The 17,398-nt window shown below is 47.4% G+C and overlaps 1 protein-coding gene across 1 annotated transcript; it reads right to left on the bottom strand.

Moving 5' to 3' along the window:
- Positions 1-2,920: 2,920 nt before the first annotated feature.
- Positions 2,921-16,348, bottom strand: LOC128409465 (zinc finger protein 665-like). Its single transcript, XM_053379979.1, has 5 exons — positions 16,259-16,348; positions 6,868-6,994; positions 6,410-6,487; positions 5,898-5,981; positions 2,921-4,129 (listed from the first exon to the last, which is right to left on the bottom strand). Exons 2-5 carry the CDS (start codon positions 6,938-6,940, stop codon positions 3,456-3,458), a joined length of 909 nt encoding a protein of 302 aa, XP_053235954.1. The 5' UTR covers positions 6,941-6,994; positions 16,259-16,348; the 3' UTR covers positions 2,921-3,455.
- Between the last annotated feature and the right edge of the window lie 1,050 nt (positions 16,349-17,398).

Below are 17,398 nucleotides of genomic sequence, written 5' to 3'. Positions count from 1 at the left end.
AAACCACTGTGTTCTGTGGGCAGCAAGTGCATTCCCTGGCCCCACTTAGGACCTTTCCACTACTTCTCCTTTGTGTGTTTTACCCACAGAAAGATCACTTATTGGCAAAGGAGTTCCCTTAGTATGCTGCATATTTTTTAGGACCACCTTATTTCTGACATTTTAAGTTGTTTCAAACTGTTTTTAATATTGTACCCCAAAGTCGTCCGCGACTGGACTTAACTGTCAGGGGTCCTTTACCTTAATATTGTATCTTAGTACAGTGGAACCTTGGTTCTCAACCTTAATCCGTTCCGGAAGTCTGTTCGACTCCCAAAACCGTGTGAAAAGCAAGGTGCAGTTTCCGATTGGCTGCAGGACCTTCCTGCACTCAAGCAAAAGCTGCGTCGGACGTCTGGCTTCTGAAAAACGTTCAAACACTGGAACACTTTGGGGTTTTCGGCATTTGGGAGCCGATCAACTACGCCATTCGAGAACCAAGGTACCACTGTATCAGTGTGGTGTTTTAATCGATGTTGCCTGCCCAGGAACCTTAGGGGGGGTCAGGTTAAATAAACTGCAACAACACAAGAAAGGATTACCTGTGATAGCAAACTTTTAAGGAAAATGTTTTGCAGCAGTCGCTCCACCATCTCGTTTTCTAGAAGTGGTATGTGCTAGAACCTTGTTGTGGGTGAAACATGTGTAAACTGAAATGACCATCTTCCCAGAGTTGAAAGGATTGCTGTTCCACAACCTCTGGCAAACAGGATTTACTGAAATCTGGAGAGCAGCTACTTGGCTTCTCCTAGTACCTTTGTTATACGCAGCCAGATGCGTCCTGCAGAGAGTAGCAGTCTTGGGTTTAAAATGTTTTCCATCCTATATGGCCAGCTTGGGCAAGTCCTATCACGATAGCCGATGAATCTGCACATGAGATAGTCATTATGAAACTCTGGCACCCTATTTGCAAAATTTAACAGTTCCAAAAAACATAAGCGATTTCACTTTCGCAAGATTAAACATACAGTGGTACCTCAGGTTAAGTACTCAATTCGTTCCGGAGGTCCGTTCTTAACCTGAAACTGTTCTTAACCTGAAGCACCACTTTAGCTAATGGGGCCTCCCGCTGCTGCCGCGCCACTAGAGCATGATTTCTGTTCTCATCCTGAAGCAAAGTTCTTAACCCGAGGTACTAGTTCTGGGTTAGCGGAGTCTGTAACCTGAAGCGTATGTAACCTGAAGTGTATGTAACCCGAGGTACCACTGTACAGCCTTCAGCTGTACTTGAGGGTCAAATGCAAAAATTTCCACTGGAAAAACGGTTATGTACCTGTGAAAATGGAAGTATTGAGTCAGTGGCTCGATACTTCCTTCCTATAAAGTGCTTCTGGCTTCCACTTTATAAAGATTTGAGGAGTGAGGTTATTACCCTTCTATTATCGTCCATACCCGGTCGCTCAACCACTGCTAGTGTCCTTTCTTTTGGATCAAGACGATCAGGTGACAGCAAAAACTGCAAGGATTTTAGCAGGAGCAATTAGAATGAGATCTATTATTTGATTATTGATGTAAACCCCCAAAATGTATTTTCTATAGTTAACCTCTATCTTCAGTACATTTTATCTTATTTTATTGCTATGGCTAGTGGCTGATGCAAATAAAGATTCTTCTTCTGAGACAGAACTATTAGTCTTGCCTGCAAAGGGGATTATCTGTGTGCATGTATGTCTGCTGTCATACTTCTCCCATTTTAATTTTTATCCGTCTGCCTACAGGTTCATTGTTAAGCCACACACAGTTCTTGTCATCCGAGTCTGTCATTGTTTCCCCCCCGGATTTCCCTTCTCTTTGTGTCATGTCTTCTTTTCATGTCTCGACGTGGCAAAAAACCATCATCTGAGCAGCAATTTTGTAAGTCCCACTGCTTCTTTGCCACAAAATTTGTCTCGAATGCTGCAGAGCCGCCACAGATACACAACAACCTTTTGTGTGGTGGCCTTTCCGTTACCTATTAGACAGGTCCTGTCTCTGTTGCCTTCCCGGCATCTACCAAACACTTTCCATCATAAACAAACCTTTTAAATTGGAGATTTTTATTCCCAGCCCGCCCCTGTATTGCAACTGTTAAAACTCTTTTTTTAATATATATTTATTTATTTTATTTACATCTCGCCTTTTTCCCAATGCAGGACCCAAGGCGTCTCACAGCGGAAATTGAAACAGATACAACAAAAAGCACACTATATGGATATTTAAAAGCAATTCAGTAAGTGACCCGATTAAAAACAGCGATGAAAACCATTTAAAAGCATTGCTTTTCCCCAAAGGTCTATTTCTTCTTAAAACATGGAATTGGTTTTAATTGTTTTATATATAACGTGGTGTGTTTTTTTTTACACTTTTCATGTTTGATAGCTGAAAACTTTTATTTTATATTGGTCTGTTTTATTGTTGTAATTATTGTTTTGTTGTTATTTTCTGTAACCCTGCCTGGGAGCTTATGGTAAAAGGTGGGTAAGAAATCTAACGAATAAACAAATGAAACAAAGCCCCTCCCCCAACCTTGCAGAAGAAACCCCGTTACGTCCAAGAGGAGCTTTTGCCACGCTCCAGGCATTTACATCATTTGTCCTTTGCAGGCTCTTTGATGTGAAGCTCTTTCCATATTCTAGGCAATTTCAATCCCGACGTGAAATCCAGATGTGGATTCTTTCATGGGAAGGAAGGTTGCAACTCCAAGACTTTTTCCACACTCCATGCACTTAAAATGGCTTCTCCCCTGTGTGCCTTCTTTGGTGTACTGTAAAGGCAGTCACTTACAGTACAACTCACACTGAAGCTTTTCCCCACACTAAATACATTTAAAATGGTTCCACCCCTTTGTGAGTTCTTTGATGTACATTAAGGGCGGCGGTGCAGCTGAAGCTATTCTTGGATGCAGCCAATTTCAAGGTGTTGCTACTAACATATAAGACCCTATACAATTCGGGACCAGGTTACTCAAGAGACCGCCTTATCCCTTACACACCCAGCAGATATTGCTGTGGTCTGCAGGAGTTTCTGCTGTTGAGTCCCAAAAATCTCAGAAGCCTGCTCTGCAATAACTCAGAGATGGGCTTTTAGTGTGGCTGCTCCCGTCCTGTGGAATAGCGTTCCTGCTGAGATATGACAGGCACCCACGGTCTGCACTTTCTGGAAACAGCTGAAGACATTTTTGCTCCAATAGAGTTTTGCCAGCTGGATAAATGGGGTCCTTGCTACGACTGTCCAGTTGGTAAAGATTTTAGTCTTGTTTTAAATATATTTGGGGTTTTTTGGTGGTTTTAACTCTTTGCCATTATCTTATGTGTAAATTGCCTTGAGACGGTGGTTTAGAAAGCGATTAATAAATCAACAGTGGCAGTAGTAATAATAATACTAAGAAGAATAAGAAGAATAAGCGTAATTAAATGCTTTCTCCCCTGTGTGGATTCTTAGATGGCCAGTAAGGCCACCACTCTGGCTGAAGCTTTTTCGCTCTCCATGCATTTAAATGGTTTCTCTCCCGTGTGGGTTCTTTGATGTACTGTAAGGCTGCTGCGCACGCTGAAGCTCTTCCCACACTCCATGCACTTGAACGGCTTCTCCCCCGTGTGGGTTCTTCGGTGTTTGGTAAGGTGATGACTCCGCCTGAAGTTCTTCCCACACTCCAGGCATTTGAACGGTTTCTCCCCTGTGTGAGTTCTTTGATGAGAGGCAAGGTTACCGCACTGGCTAAAGCACATCCCGCACTCCATGCACTTGAACGGCTTCTCCCCTGTGTGAGTTCTCCGATGAGCAGTAAGGTTGCCGCTTTGACTGAAGGTCTTCCCGCATTCCATGCATTTAAAGGGCTTCTTGCCGGTGTGTGTCCTTTCGTGCAAAGCAAGGCTGCTGCTCACTCTAAACCCCTTTCCGCACTGCATGCATTTAAAGGATTTCTCCCCACTGTGCGTTCTTTGATGCAAACCCTGAGAAGTAGAGGGTTTCTTCATCCCGTGCTTTGGCATGTTTCTTTCCGGCGTTTTTGGCCCCTCACTTTCCCCACACATCTCTTTTTCTGCTTCGCACTTGATAGTTGCTGCCATCTGTTGTTCCCTGTAAATTTCATTGGCCTGCCCGGCATCTGCTGGGGGTGGGAAGGGGAAGGGAAACACATTTGAAAAGCAAAGGATCTCATCATTGATCAAGTCCAATTAGATGTTGCTTAAGATTTTTTGGCATCTCTACAATTTTCCCTCTTTCTCTTCTTTTCCCCTGCTGAAATCAAGGCTGCTTTCCTTATATGCTACAGTCTCAGACAACCACTTCAATTCCTTTCTGATCCGAAGATCACTTGATGTCCACTAATCTGCCTGCCCTCGACCCCTTCTGCACTGCAGGAGTGGTATACTGATACTCGGGTTTTTGTGCAGTCCGGCAAGGCCAAATTTCAAACCCTCATAACTCAAAAATGGGATGAGATAAAAAAATTTAAATTTCAGATTTAAACTTAATTTTGATCATTCAACAAGTGTACAAAATATTAAGAAAACTGGATGACATGGATCACTCGATATTCATATAAAACATCAGAGTGGTTTACAATTGCACATAGGTAAAGGTAAAGGGACCCCTGACCGTTAGGTCCAGTCGTGATCGACTCTGGGGTTGCAGCGCTCACCTCGCTTTATTGGCAGAAGGAGCCAGCGTACAGCTTCCGGGTCATGTGGCCAGCATGACTAAGCTGCTTCTGGCGAACCAGAACAGCACACGGAAACGCCATTTACCTTCCCGCCAGAGCGGTACCTATTTATCTACTTGCACTTTGACGTGCTTTTGAACTGCTAGGTTGGCAGGAGCAGGGACCGAACAATGGGAGCTCACCCCGTCGTGGGGATTCGAACCACCAACCTTCTGATCAGCAAGCCCTAGGCTCTGTGGTTTAACCCACAGTGCTACCCATGTCCTTACAATTGTACATAAAACCAGGCAATTAAAAAGAAATAAAGAAGTTAAAAACAACAAGTCTGCAACTAGAGTGCCTCTTCTGCACATGTGCACGGCACGACTGAGCGCTTCTGTGCATGCGCGCAGATCACTTCTCTGCATGCACAGGCAGCGAACCTGGAAGTAAACACTTCTGGGTTTGCTGCGTTCATAAGTTGAAAGTCCATAACAAGAGTGGAAAGCAACACAAGGTATGACTGTACTGCCTACCCCGACTGGCAGCTGCTCTGAAGGGTTTGAGACAAACACCCTTCCCAGCTCTACTTGAAGATTATAGGGATTAATCCTAGGAACATCTTCATGCAAATCTTCATGCTTTACCATTGAGCTACGGCCTTGCCCCCAGGGCAAGGATGGTCCAAGACAAACACTCTGCAGATTTACAATGTTGCTCTAAACCAGACATAGGCCAACTCGGCCCTCCAGATGTTTTGGGACTACAATTCCCATGATCCCTAGCTAACAGGACCAGTGGTCAGGGATGATGGGAATTGTAGTCCCAAAACATCTGGAGGGACGAGTTTGGGGGTGCCTGCTCTAAACTACAGTGGTACCTCGGGTTAAGAACTTAATTCGTTCTGGAGGTCCGTACTTAACCTGAAACTGTTCTTAACCTGAAACACCACTTTAGCTAATGGGGCCTCCTGCTGCTGCCGCTCCGCTGCTGCGTGATTTCTATTCTCATCCTGAAGCAAAGTTCTTAACCTGAGGTACTATTTCTGGGTTAGCGGAGTCTGTAACCTGAAGCGTATGTAACCTGAAGCATGTGTAACCCGAGGTACCACTGTATATGGGGAATTCCTCACCGGTTAACTAACAGCTGGCTTTGCATTTCACTGGCAACCTTAGCCACAGATATGGAACCACGGTTTTGTTCCCAAGATATCTCCTGTTTTCGAAATCCGTACCTGCAGACCTCTCCCCTTCATTAGAGCCCCGTCCAAGTGGATCTCGTCCTTGCAGCCAGGAAATGAAGTGCGGCTTGGAAATTTCTTTAAAATAAAGAGACAGGCTTGTTGGTCCACCCGACACTTCTCACAGGTGCTCCCTATACATCCGTGGCACTTCGGAAGCCAATCTAGCTAGTTTAATTTTGGGAATATCTCAGCAGATGGAGGGGAAACTTCAACCTGGAGACTATCCCTTCTCCTTTATCCAAAGAGCCCTGCTGGATTAGACCAAAGGCCTACAGCCCAGCTTCCTCAACACCCCTCTGTAACATTTGCTCCCTTGGTTCCAAGGACAGCGTATAGCCATCACGGCACCCTGTGAGAAAGGATGGGATTGAAATTTAATCAATGAACGGTAGCTGCCATTGAGAACTTTGTTCTTAAACCCCTTTTAAAGAAATCCACTTGGAGAACACGCAGCCTGACGGGACAATCTCTCCTGGATGATTATTACACAGCTAAGTATCTACCTGCTGATGTCTCCCTGTTTTTGGGATCCTGGATAAATGGATATTCTCCTCCTCCCCAACAGGAAGTGAAGTTTGGTTCTACCAAGGAAACAGACAAGACTAGTTAGTTTGGTTCGCACTCAGCCATTCCAGATCGAGCCTTCTGAAGGTTACGAAGGGTTATAATTCTTCACCACCTGAATTGAAGAGGGCTGTATGGTCCCAGCAGCACCGGTCAGGCACGGACTGTCTCAAGACAGACGGATGCCAACAAAATCACACTAGGATTAAATCACAGAGTATTGTTATGTTATCTAGGACTAATCGGGCATGAATCAATAGCACCACCAGCTTAGAGGGGTCACTAAGATTCTGCAAGCTGAGATGGTAACCGAAAAGAGAGCACAGGGATGAATGGAACCAATAGTAAATTCATACCTTCACCATCAATGGGTCAAGAGGGAAAACGGTGCCCTTACCTAGAGAGGCCACCGTCTCATAATTCCTCTCCATGACTTCCCGCTGCAGAGCTCTTTGGCTGGGATCCATCATAGCCCATTCCCCCACTGTGAAGCACACAGCCACCTCCCTGAAGGTCGCCAGACCCTGGAGGAAGAGGAGGAGAAAACGTACGTAGGAAAAAGAAGGCACATTTTATCATGTGTGGTGGAAGTGTAAAGTACAGTGATACCTCTGGTGGCGAACGGGATCCATTCCGGAGGCCCGTTCGCAACATGAAAAGAGTGCAACCTGCAGCGGCTCGTCTGCGCACACGCGGGTTGCGATTCGCCACTTCTGCGCATGACATCATTTTGCGCTTCTGCGCATGCGCAAGCGGCGAAACCCAGAAGTAACCCTTTCCGGTACTTCCAGGTCGCCGCGGGACGTAACCTGAAAGAATGTAACATGAAGCGGACGTAACATGAGGTATGACTGTAATAAAATAATTTTGGGAAATGATATATATTGAGTTGAAAAAATGTTTAAAATAACCTTTTCTTAAAAAACCCCAAAGCCTTTCTTTTAGGTGCCAAAATCCCAAGGGAGCAGAAAAGACTATTTATGTATGCAGCCACGGCTGGGCAGTTGTTATTGGCCCAAAGATGGAAGGAAGATAAATTCCCTACCAGAGAAGAATGGCAGATCAAATTGACGGATGATGCCGAAATGGCTAAAATGACCGGAAGAATCAGAAATCAGGAAGACCAAAATGTTAACAAGGAATGGGGGAAATTTATAATCTATCTTAAAAACCATTGTAAACAGTTAAAACCGTTACCAGGATTGGAGTAACACTTGTAGTTTAATGGTGAATTTTGGACACAATGGAGAGATAAAAGATTTGGATTATTTAAAAAATATGCAGGAGGAAAGGACTAACAACAGGACCCACAAAGGGGAGAAATGAAGTCCAGAAGATTCTTTGGGATCTTGTTTCTATGTTGTATGTTGTATATGTGACTGTAAAATTTTAATCTGAAAAACCAAATAAATAAATAAATCGACAAACAGCCTTCTCACAGCGCACATTTAAAAGTATGGAAGTTACTCCCCCAGAAGGCAAAGATGGGTACCAACTTGGACATCCTTAAAAGAGGATTAGATCAAGTAGTTGATACTAGTCGTGATGGCTATGGTCTGCCCCCATCATGGAAGGCAGTAATGTTCTGAATTGCATTTGCTGGGAGCCCCAGGAGGGGAAAGAGAGTGCTCTTAGGAAGGCGTCCTGCTTGCAGGTTTCCCACAGACATCTGATTGGCCACTGAGAGAAGAGGATGCCGGACGAGAGGAGCTACTGGCCAGATCCCACTAGGGATCCTGTTCCAGGGATCCTGGAAACTTACAGGTTAGATATTTCAAAACTCTGAAGGTGGGACTCAAAAGAGAAGACATCTTCTTGTGCTTAATACATGTCTTTTATAGGTTCAAAATGCTTTTAGATCCAGCCTCTATACTGCCAAGCTTTTAGGCTTTGTGATTTATTATTATTATTATTATTATTATTATTATTATTACTACTGTGGTACCTCTGGTTGCGAACGGGATCCGTTCTGGAGGCCCGTTCGCAACATGAGCAGATCACAACCCACGTCTGTGTGTGTGCGGCTCGCAATTCGCCGCTTCTGCGCATGACATCATTTTGCGCATCTGCACATGCGCGAGCGGTAAAACCCGGAAGTAACCCTTTCCGGTACTTCTGGGTCGCTGCGGAACGCAACCTGAAGCAAACGTAACATGAGGTATGACTGTACTATTAATTGAATTTATATACCACCCTATACCTGAGGGTCTCAGGGCAGTTCAAAGAATAAAATCTGTATCTATGAAGTCACGTAAACCCTCATTTCTCATGATCTCAGCTAAGTCAATGTCTCCTAGATCCTACTCCTGGTCTGAAAATAGTTCTCTGACACCTGATTTTAATTTTTAACCTATGTTACCTTATTCATCCCAGGAGGGAGATTTGTTCCGAACCAGACCCACCACAGCTCCTCTTGACTCCCCACCACCAACACCACCTGTTTGAAAGCCACCTTTTTATTTTAAGTGCCAACCGTCTGGTTCCATCCCGGTTCAAGTGGATAGTGCATATTTTACGAAAACTGCTCAGAGGCTTTTACACAGCAATTCTGCTTAATGAAATAAAATGGATTCACCCAGGCCTGTGGTCTGACCCTCTTTTCCTTCACAGCATCCATAAATGGGCCCAGATCACTGACAGATCTATTCCCAAAGCAGGGACACACACGTTTAAGAGGCCCTCCTGCAAACATGGCTATGCCCAAAGGAGAGGCTGGCAGCACCAGCAGAGAAAGAAACTCAGCACCCCTCTGCTGGGTCAATAAGCCAAGGTCCACCCTGTGGCTTTGATCCCACACCCCAAACAAATATCATACCTAGAAAAAACGCCCCTTCCCTCCACCAAATCCAGCTGAGGAGGTGGCATTTCATAGATCACAGAATCGCATGGTTGCAAGGGAAACCAAGGGCCATCTAGCCCAGGGGTCAGCAAACTTTTTCAGCAGGGGGCTGGTCCACTGTCCCTCGGACCTTGTTGAGGGCCGGACTATATGGGGGGGCGGGGAATGAATGAATTCCTATGCCCCACAAATCACCCAGAGATACATTTTAAACGAAAGGACACATTCTACTCATGTGAAAACACCAGGCAGGCCCCACAAACAACCCAGAGATGCATTTTAAACAAAAGGACACATTCTACTTATGTAAAAACATGCTGATTCCTGGACCATCTGCAGTGCCGGATTCAGAAGGCGATTGGGCCGGATCCGACCCCCGGGCCTTAGTTTGCCTACCCATGCTCTAGGCCAACCCACAGCTGTCAACTTTTCCCTTTTCTGGCGAGGAATCCTATTCGGAATAAGGGAATTTCCCTTAAAAAAGGGAAATGTTGAAAGCTATGGCCCAACCCCCTGCGATGCAAGTGTCCCAGCTAAATAATCCCTGGCAGACAGCTATCCAACCTCTGTTTAAAAACCTCCAGTGTGGCAGAGTCCACAAGCTCTGGAGGGAGGTTTGATGTTGGAGGAGGGTACGGAGAAATGCTGGAGCCACAGCTGTCAACCTTCCCTTTTTTTGCGGGAAATTCCCTTATTTCAGCGCCGTTTCCCGCTGCTATTCCGGATTGTTAGACTGTCCCCGGGACAGGTGAGGCTGCTGATCCCTTATTTTCAAATCTGAAAGTTGACAGCTATGGCTGGAGCAGTTCTTGCTGTCAGAAAGTCCTTCCCAATGTTATTTATCCTCCAGCCTCCGCTGGGAAGAGCTAGTTTCAAATCCGGGCAGAGGGAAACGGACCAGGCACTTTTTCAGCTGGGGGGGGGGGAGGAACCCGGAAGGACCTCCCCCACCCTCTCTTTGGGGTGCAAACAAAACCAGCCCTGCCCTTCCCCGCAGCCTGCAAACCTTCCCACCTCCTGAAAGGCTGTTTCCTAGGAAAACAGGAAGCTGTTTGATGGGCCGTGGGTCCATTTTGCCCAGGGCTGTCAGTAGCTGCAGCAGCCCCGGGTTGCAGGAAGCGAGTCTCCCCCACCCCTAAGGGGCCTCCTGAAAGCAAAAGTCTTGCCCCCCCAACCTCCCCTTTTCCTTACCCTTTGAGGAATCTGGCGCCGCCGCCTTCCTCCCCCCCCGCGCCTATCCTACCCTAACCTCCCCCGCCTTTTTAGCAACCTCCTTCCTCTCCCTAGGAGCCCATAGGCGTCTGCCTCTCTGCAGCTGGCAAAACCAGCACAGCAACACACACACACACGCACCGTGCACAACCCCACCCACCGCAAAGCTGCTGCACCAAGAGCTTCCCCGCCCCCGCCCAAAATAAAATAAAACAGCCCCAGCTGCACGTCCCCTGGTTTCGACCCGCAAGCTTGCAAAGGCGCTTTTGCAACCCGGCAAAGATGCGCTTTTGCAAAGGGATCGACGCCGCGGATCCGGCCTGCCTGGCTGCCTGCGGATTCCCGGGGAGGAGGAAGCGGGCAGGGCGGATCTCTTCCTCCCCTCGACGCCCCCGCACCCGAAAGCAGATCCCCACCCGCAGCAAGATAACCCCCCCCCCAAAGATTTTGCACCTCTTTGTCCTCCCGACTCTCCAGGACTGTTTCTCTTCCCGGAATATGCAAGGGAAATGGGGGTGCCCTCTTCCCCCTTCGAGGCTGCCTGTCCTCCTCCTCCTTTTTTTATATAAAAAAATAATAATTAAAAAAAATTCCCAACTTCCTGCCTCTCTAGGAAGCACGGCTCGACTCCTTTTTACCATTTGGAGGACTGGGTGGCAGAAGGCGCCTCCCTCACCCCTCCCTTCCCTCTCTGCCCGCCCCCGCCAGTTCTTGCAAGGGAAGGGGGTGCCCAGAGGTTTCTTTCTCTGCACCCCATTGTTAAACGCATAGAATCACAGAATTGGAAGGGTTCCCTGGGGATCATCTGGTCCAACCCCCTGCAATGCAAAAAGATGCAGCTTTCTCATATGGGGATCAAACCCGCGACCCTGGTGTTGTCAGCACCAGGCTCTAACCAACAGCAGGCACCCTTATCTGTGCTGCTGTTGTTTCTGGGTTTTTAAAAAAATATCTATATGAAGCCGCTGGGAGAGATCATCAGGGGGTTTGGGCTGGGTGTTCATCAGTATGCGGATGATACCCAGCTCTACCTCTCTTTCAAATCAGAACCAGTGAAGGCAGTGAAGGTCCTGTGTGAGTGTCTGGAGGCGGTTGGAGGATGGATGGCGGCTAACAGATTGAGGTTGAATCCTGACAAGACAGAAGTACTGTTTTGGGGGGAAAGGGGCAGGCGGGTGTGGGGGATTCCCTGGTCCTGAATGGGGTAACTGTGCTCCTGAAGGACCAGGTGCACAGCCCGGAAGTCAGTTTGGACTCACAGCTGTCCATGGAGGCGCAGGTCAAATCTGTGTCCAGGGCAGCTGTCTAACAGCTCCACCTGGAATGCAGGCTGAGACCCTGCCAGCAGACTGTCTTGCCAGAGTGGTGCATGCTCTAGTTATCTCCCGCTTCGACTACTGCAATGTGCTCTATGTGGAGCTACCTTTGAAGGTGACCCAGAAACTACAACTAATCCAGAATGCGGCAGCTAGACTGGTGACTGGGAGTGGCCGCCAAGACCACATAACACCGGTCCTGAGAGATCTGCATTGGCTCCCAGCACGTTTCTGAGCACAATTCAAAGTGTTGGTGCTGACCTGTAAAGCCCTAATCGGCCTCGGCCCAGTATATCTGAAGGAGCGTCTCCACCCCCATCGTTCAGCCCGAACACTGAGGTGCATCGCCGAGGGCCTTCTGGCGGTTTCCTCATTGTGAGAAGTGAGGTTACAGGGAACCAGATAGAGGGCCTTCTCGGTAGTGGCGCCCGCCCTGTGGAACGCCCTCCCTTCAGATGTGAAGGAAATAAGTAGCTATCTTATCTTTAGAACAAAAATTTTTTTTCCTTCCAGTAGCACCTTAAAGACCAACTAAGTTAGTTCTTGGTATGAGCTTTCGTGTGCATGCACACTTCTTCAGATACCTTTATCTTTATCTTTAGAAGACATCTAAAGGCAGCCCTCTTTAGGGAAGTTTTTAATATTTAATGCTGTATTGGTTTTAACACTCAATTGGAAGCTGCCCAGAGTGGCTGGGGAAACTCAGCCAGATGGGTGGGGTATAAATAAATAAAATAATAATAATAATAATAATAATAATAATAATAATAATAATAATAATAATAATAAATTTGATTTTGCAAATTGCAGTAAAGAACATCAAAAACAAGCCTTCCCAGATCTCTCCTGTGTCCTTGTTAAAGTATATGGTTGGAAAGAAAGGATCCGGAGCTCAGTGACACAGCGTCGGGTTGAATTCTCAGTTGCATCCCCAAGAAGGGCTGGGAAAGACCCCCCTGCCAAAAATGAGGCTGCAACGAGGCTGCATTTTAATGTTTTAATGTTGCATTTTAATCTTGTTTTTTAAGCTGTATTTCAATCGTTTTTGTATTTGGTGTTAGCCGCCCTGAGCCCGGTCTTGGCTGGGGAGGGCGGGGTATAAATAATTTTATTACTATTATTATTAAAAGACCTCCCGAATGGTTTTCAGTTTGTCCCACATTTCCTAGCCATCCGTCCCAGTGGCTTTGCCCTTGCCCTTCCACTTTCCCCAGGAAAACCTGCTCTTTAGTGGTAAATCGGAACAACAAATATCCATCATGATTGACATCGGCTCCGATTCAGCAGTAAAGATTAGGTTTCCCCAGGGAAAAGGCAAGTCTGGAGATGAGTTCTTGGCGTAACCAGGGTTTCCCAAGCTTCGGTCTCGGGCTGTTTTTGGACTACAATTCCCATCATCCCTGACCACTGGTCCTGCTAGCTAGGGATGATGGGAGTTGTAGTCCAAAAAAGCAGGAGGAGTGTAAAAATACTGAGCTAGATGGACCAAAGTTATAAGGCAGCTCCCTATGTCAGTCGAAGTCAAATAAACAATAAATAAAGGAACTATATAATACGGATCCTCCCAAAATCCAGCGTGGGTAGTTGGGAGGCCGCGAACTGAGCAGATGTGATGTGGCCCCTCGCTTTCCACATACTGTGCATTACAGTGGTACCTCGGGTTAAGAATTTAATTCGTTCTGGAGGTCCGTTCTTAGCCTGAAACTGTTCTTAACCTGAAGCACCACTTTAGCTAATGGGGCCTCCCGCTGCCGCCATGCAATTTCTGTTCTCATCCTGAAGCAAAGTTCTTAACGTGAGGTACTATTTCTGGGTTAGCAGAGTCTGTAACTTGAAGCATCTGTAACACGAGGTACCACTGTATTTTATTTTCTGCATGACAGTGAGAAGCAGAACATGCTAATATAGTGGATGCTCGGGTTGCAAACGTGATCTGTGCGGAATGCACGTTCACAACTCGCAGCGTTCGCAACCCACAGTGGCACGTCTGCGCACGCGCGGGTTGCGATCCAGCACTTCTGCGCATGAGCAAAGCGTGATTTAGCGCTTCTGCGCATGTGCGACCGCCGAAACCCAGAAGTAACCCATTCTGGTACTTCTGGGTTTCGACAGGTGCGTAACCCGAAAATACGCAACCTGAAGCAGATGTAACCCGAGGTATGACTGTATCAATTAGCAATTAAAGCCCCCCCCCCAAAAAAACACTTTTCCAGCCTCCAGCTATTGACCTGGCTCCAGCCAAGAGGAAATTGATAAGACCTTTCTTTACAGAGGAGTTTTTGGGCCAGTGAAAATAGAGAGAAGAACTAAGGGGTCTACTTTTGGGAACGATGTGGTTATTTATTTATATTTAATTTTGCGTAATTTTGCCCCTTCATCCGCAGATCTCGGGGCAGTTCGCAGCGTGAAAATACACAGCATAAACCACAAAATACAAGAACGAGAACAAACCAATAACCCCGCTCCCCACACCCCATCGTATTTTAGAAACGCAACCAAAGTTCAAATCCCAAACGCTAAAGATGTGTGGAAGTGGGAACATCATTCTGAGATACTCTTTGGGGCCTCTGAGAAGCTGCCCGTCCCCCCCGCAAATAAGGCCATACCTGATCAGTCTGGCATTTCCAGCTATTCCTGTTCTGGGGATCCCCTGTGCAAACCCCTTTCCCTGGGGAAAGAGGGGCTCTGGATCCTAAGAAGAGCCTTGTGGATCAATCCAATGGCCCATCTTGTCTAGCATCCTGTTCTCACAGCTGTCAACCAGATTCCCCAAAGGGAATCACATGAGCAGGACATGCTATCTCTCCTCCTGAGGTTTCCAGCAGCTGGAATCAGGAAACATGAGTATCATCACAGTTGGCAGCCATTGCTAGGCCTCTCCTCCATGTATTTCTCCAATCCTCTTTTAAAGCCCAACAGGACTGGTGGCCTGGCCATTTTCACCTCCTGCGGAAGCGAGTTCCACAGTTAAACCACACACTGCATGAAACAGTCCTTCATATTTTAATCTGTCCTCCATCTGGCTCCCAGTACGTTTCCGAGCACAATTCAAAGTGTTGGTGCTGACCTTTAAAGCCCTAAATGGCCTCGGTCCAGTATACCTAAAGGAGCGTCTCCACCCCCATCGTCCTGGCCGGACACTGAAGTCGAGCACCGAGGGCCTTCTGGTGGTTCCCTTGCTGTGAGAAGCCAAGTTACAGGGAACCAGGCAGAGGGCCTTCTCGGTGGTGGCACCCGCCCTGTGGAACGCCCTCCCACCAGATGTCAAAGAGAAAAACAACTACCAGACTTTCATAAGACATCTGAAGGCAGCCCTGTTTAGGGAAGCTTTTAAAGTTTGATGCATTACAGTGGTACCTCTAGTTGCGAACAGGATCCGTTCCGGAGCCCCGTTCGCAACGTGAGCAGAACGCAACCCGCATCTGCAGGTGCGCGGGTCACGATTCGCCGCTTCTGCGCATTACATCATTTTGAGCACATGCGCGAGCAGCGAAACCTGGAAGTAACCCTTTCCGGTACTTCTGGGTCGCCGCAGGACGCAACCTGAAAAGATTTAACCTGAAGCAAACATAACAAGAGGTATGACTGTACTGTATTTTAATATTTTGTTGGAAGCCGCCCAGAGTGGTTGGGGAAGCCCAGCCAGATGGGCGGGGTATAAATTATTATTATTATTATTATTATTATTATTATTATTATTATTATTATCTCCCAACATCCAGCTTCATAGGAGATCTGGAATCATGGAATTGGAAGGGACCTTACGGGTCATCTAGTCCAACCGCCTGCAACGCAGGAATCTTTTGCCCGACACAGGGTTCGAACCCACGACCCTGAGATTAAAAGACGCCTGCTTCTTGGGAGAAGGGCAATGACAGGCCTAGACAGCATCTTGAGAAGTAGAGACGTCACCTTGCCAACAAAGGTCCGTATAGTTAAAGCCATGGTTTTCCCAGTAGTGATGTATGGAAGTGAGAGCTGGACCATAAAGAAGGCTGATCGCCGAAGAATTGATGCTTTTGAATTATGGTGCTGGAGGAGACTCTTGAGAGTCCCATGGACTGCAAGAAGATCAAACGCATCCATTCTTAATGAAATCAGCCCTGAGTGCTCACTGGAAGGACAGATCGTGAAGCTGAGGCTCCAATACTTTGGCCACCTCATGAGAAGAGAAGACTCCCTGGAGAAGACACTGATGCTGGGAAAGATGGAGGGCACAAGGAGAAGGGGGCGACAGAGGACGAGATGGTTGGATAGTGTTTTCGAGTAAACGACTAAACAACAACAACAACAACTTGACCCGCGGAGCTCTCTAGTGTTAGGAAGAAGAGGACAGGGAAACTGTGCTGCGCCTTGCACCACTTTCCCCGCGCCACGACGCGTGATTCTGCAAACTTCCCCCGCGTCGCCTCTTCACTCACCTTTCCTCTGAACTGCAAATTCCCAAGCGTTGCAAACCTTTCTTCGCAGGGGAGCCCCGCGTCTGCAAAAGCTCGGCCTGCCCCTCCGCGCAGGGGGAAAGAGGGGTGCCCCCCCTTGCAAAATGGAATAAAGAGGGTGGGAATTCGGGAGACCCCGGCCCCACAAATCCCGCAGAGCAGAGGACCAAGCGGAGGAAAAGCTTGCAAAAGGAGGAGGAACCTTCAGGCTTGCAGAGGGCGGCGGCTCAGCTCCTGCCACTCAGTCCTCCGGGGGCAAAGGAACCGAGCCCGGGTTCCTAGAGAGGCAGGAAGCTGTCGTCAAAGTCAGGGAGGGTGGCATTCCCTCCATGACCCCCGGAAGAGATAGGCAATAGGAGGCTGGACCGGGCAGAGGTCAAGGAGGTGACTACAGGGCGGGGTGGGCGTGCAAAGGATAGCGAGAAAGATTTGCTGGGGGGGGGGCAGGATTGAGAGGGGAAAGTCCCCCACCTCCTGCTCCAAAATAGGATGCTGGATCCACATATATATTGGCCTGTTCCAACCTCTTTTCCTTAATGGCACCTGCTGATGCTCAGGCTGCAACGAAAAAGCAATTTGGCTCCAGAAATTCATTTCGGTTGTGCAGATAAGATATAATAATAATGATGAAGATAATAATGATAATGATGATAATAATAATAATAATAATAATAATTTATTTATAACCCGCCCTCCCCAGCCAGAGCCAGGCTCAGGGCGGCTAACACCAGTAAAATTACAGTAAAAACATGGGGGGGGGGATTTAAAATACAGGTTAAAATGCAATTTAAAATGCAGCCTCATTTTAAAAGTAGCCCATAGATCAAAAATCAGCCCTGAGTGCTCACTGGAAGGACAGATCCTGAAGCTGAGGCTCCGATACTTTGGCCACCTCATGAGAAGAGAAGACTCCCTGGAAAAGACCCTGATGTTGGGAAAGATGGAGGGCACAAGGAGAAGGGGATGACAGAGGACGTGATGGTTGGACAGTGTTCTCGAAGCTACCAGCATGAGTTTGACCAAACTGCGGGAGGCAGGGGAAGACGGGAGTGCCTGGCGTGCTCTGGTCCAGGGGGTCACAAAGAGTCCGACACGAGTACACGACTAAACAACAGCAACAGA

Source organism: Podarcis raffonei, chromosome 2 (genome assembly GCF_027172205.1).
Source record: "Podarcis raffonei isolate rPodRaf1 chromosome 2, rPodRaf1.pri, whole genome shotgun sequence".
In the NCBI taxonomy this organism is placed as follows: Eukaryota; Metazoa; Chordata; class Lepidosauria; order Squamata; family Lacertidae; genus Podarcis; species Podarcis raffonei.
The sequence above is the reverse complement of the archived record's forward strand: the minus strand, read 5'-3'. Positions and strand labels throughout refer to the sequence as shown.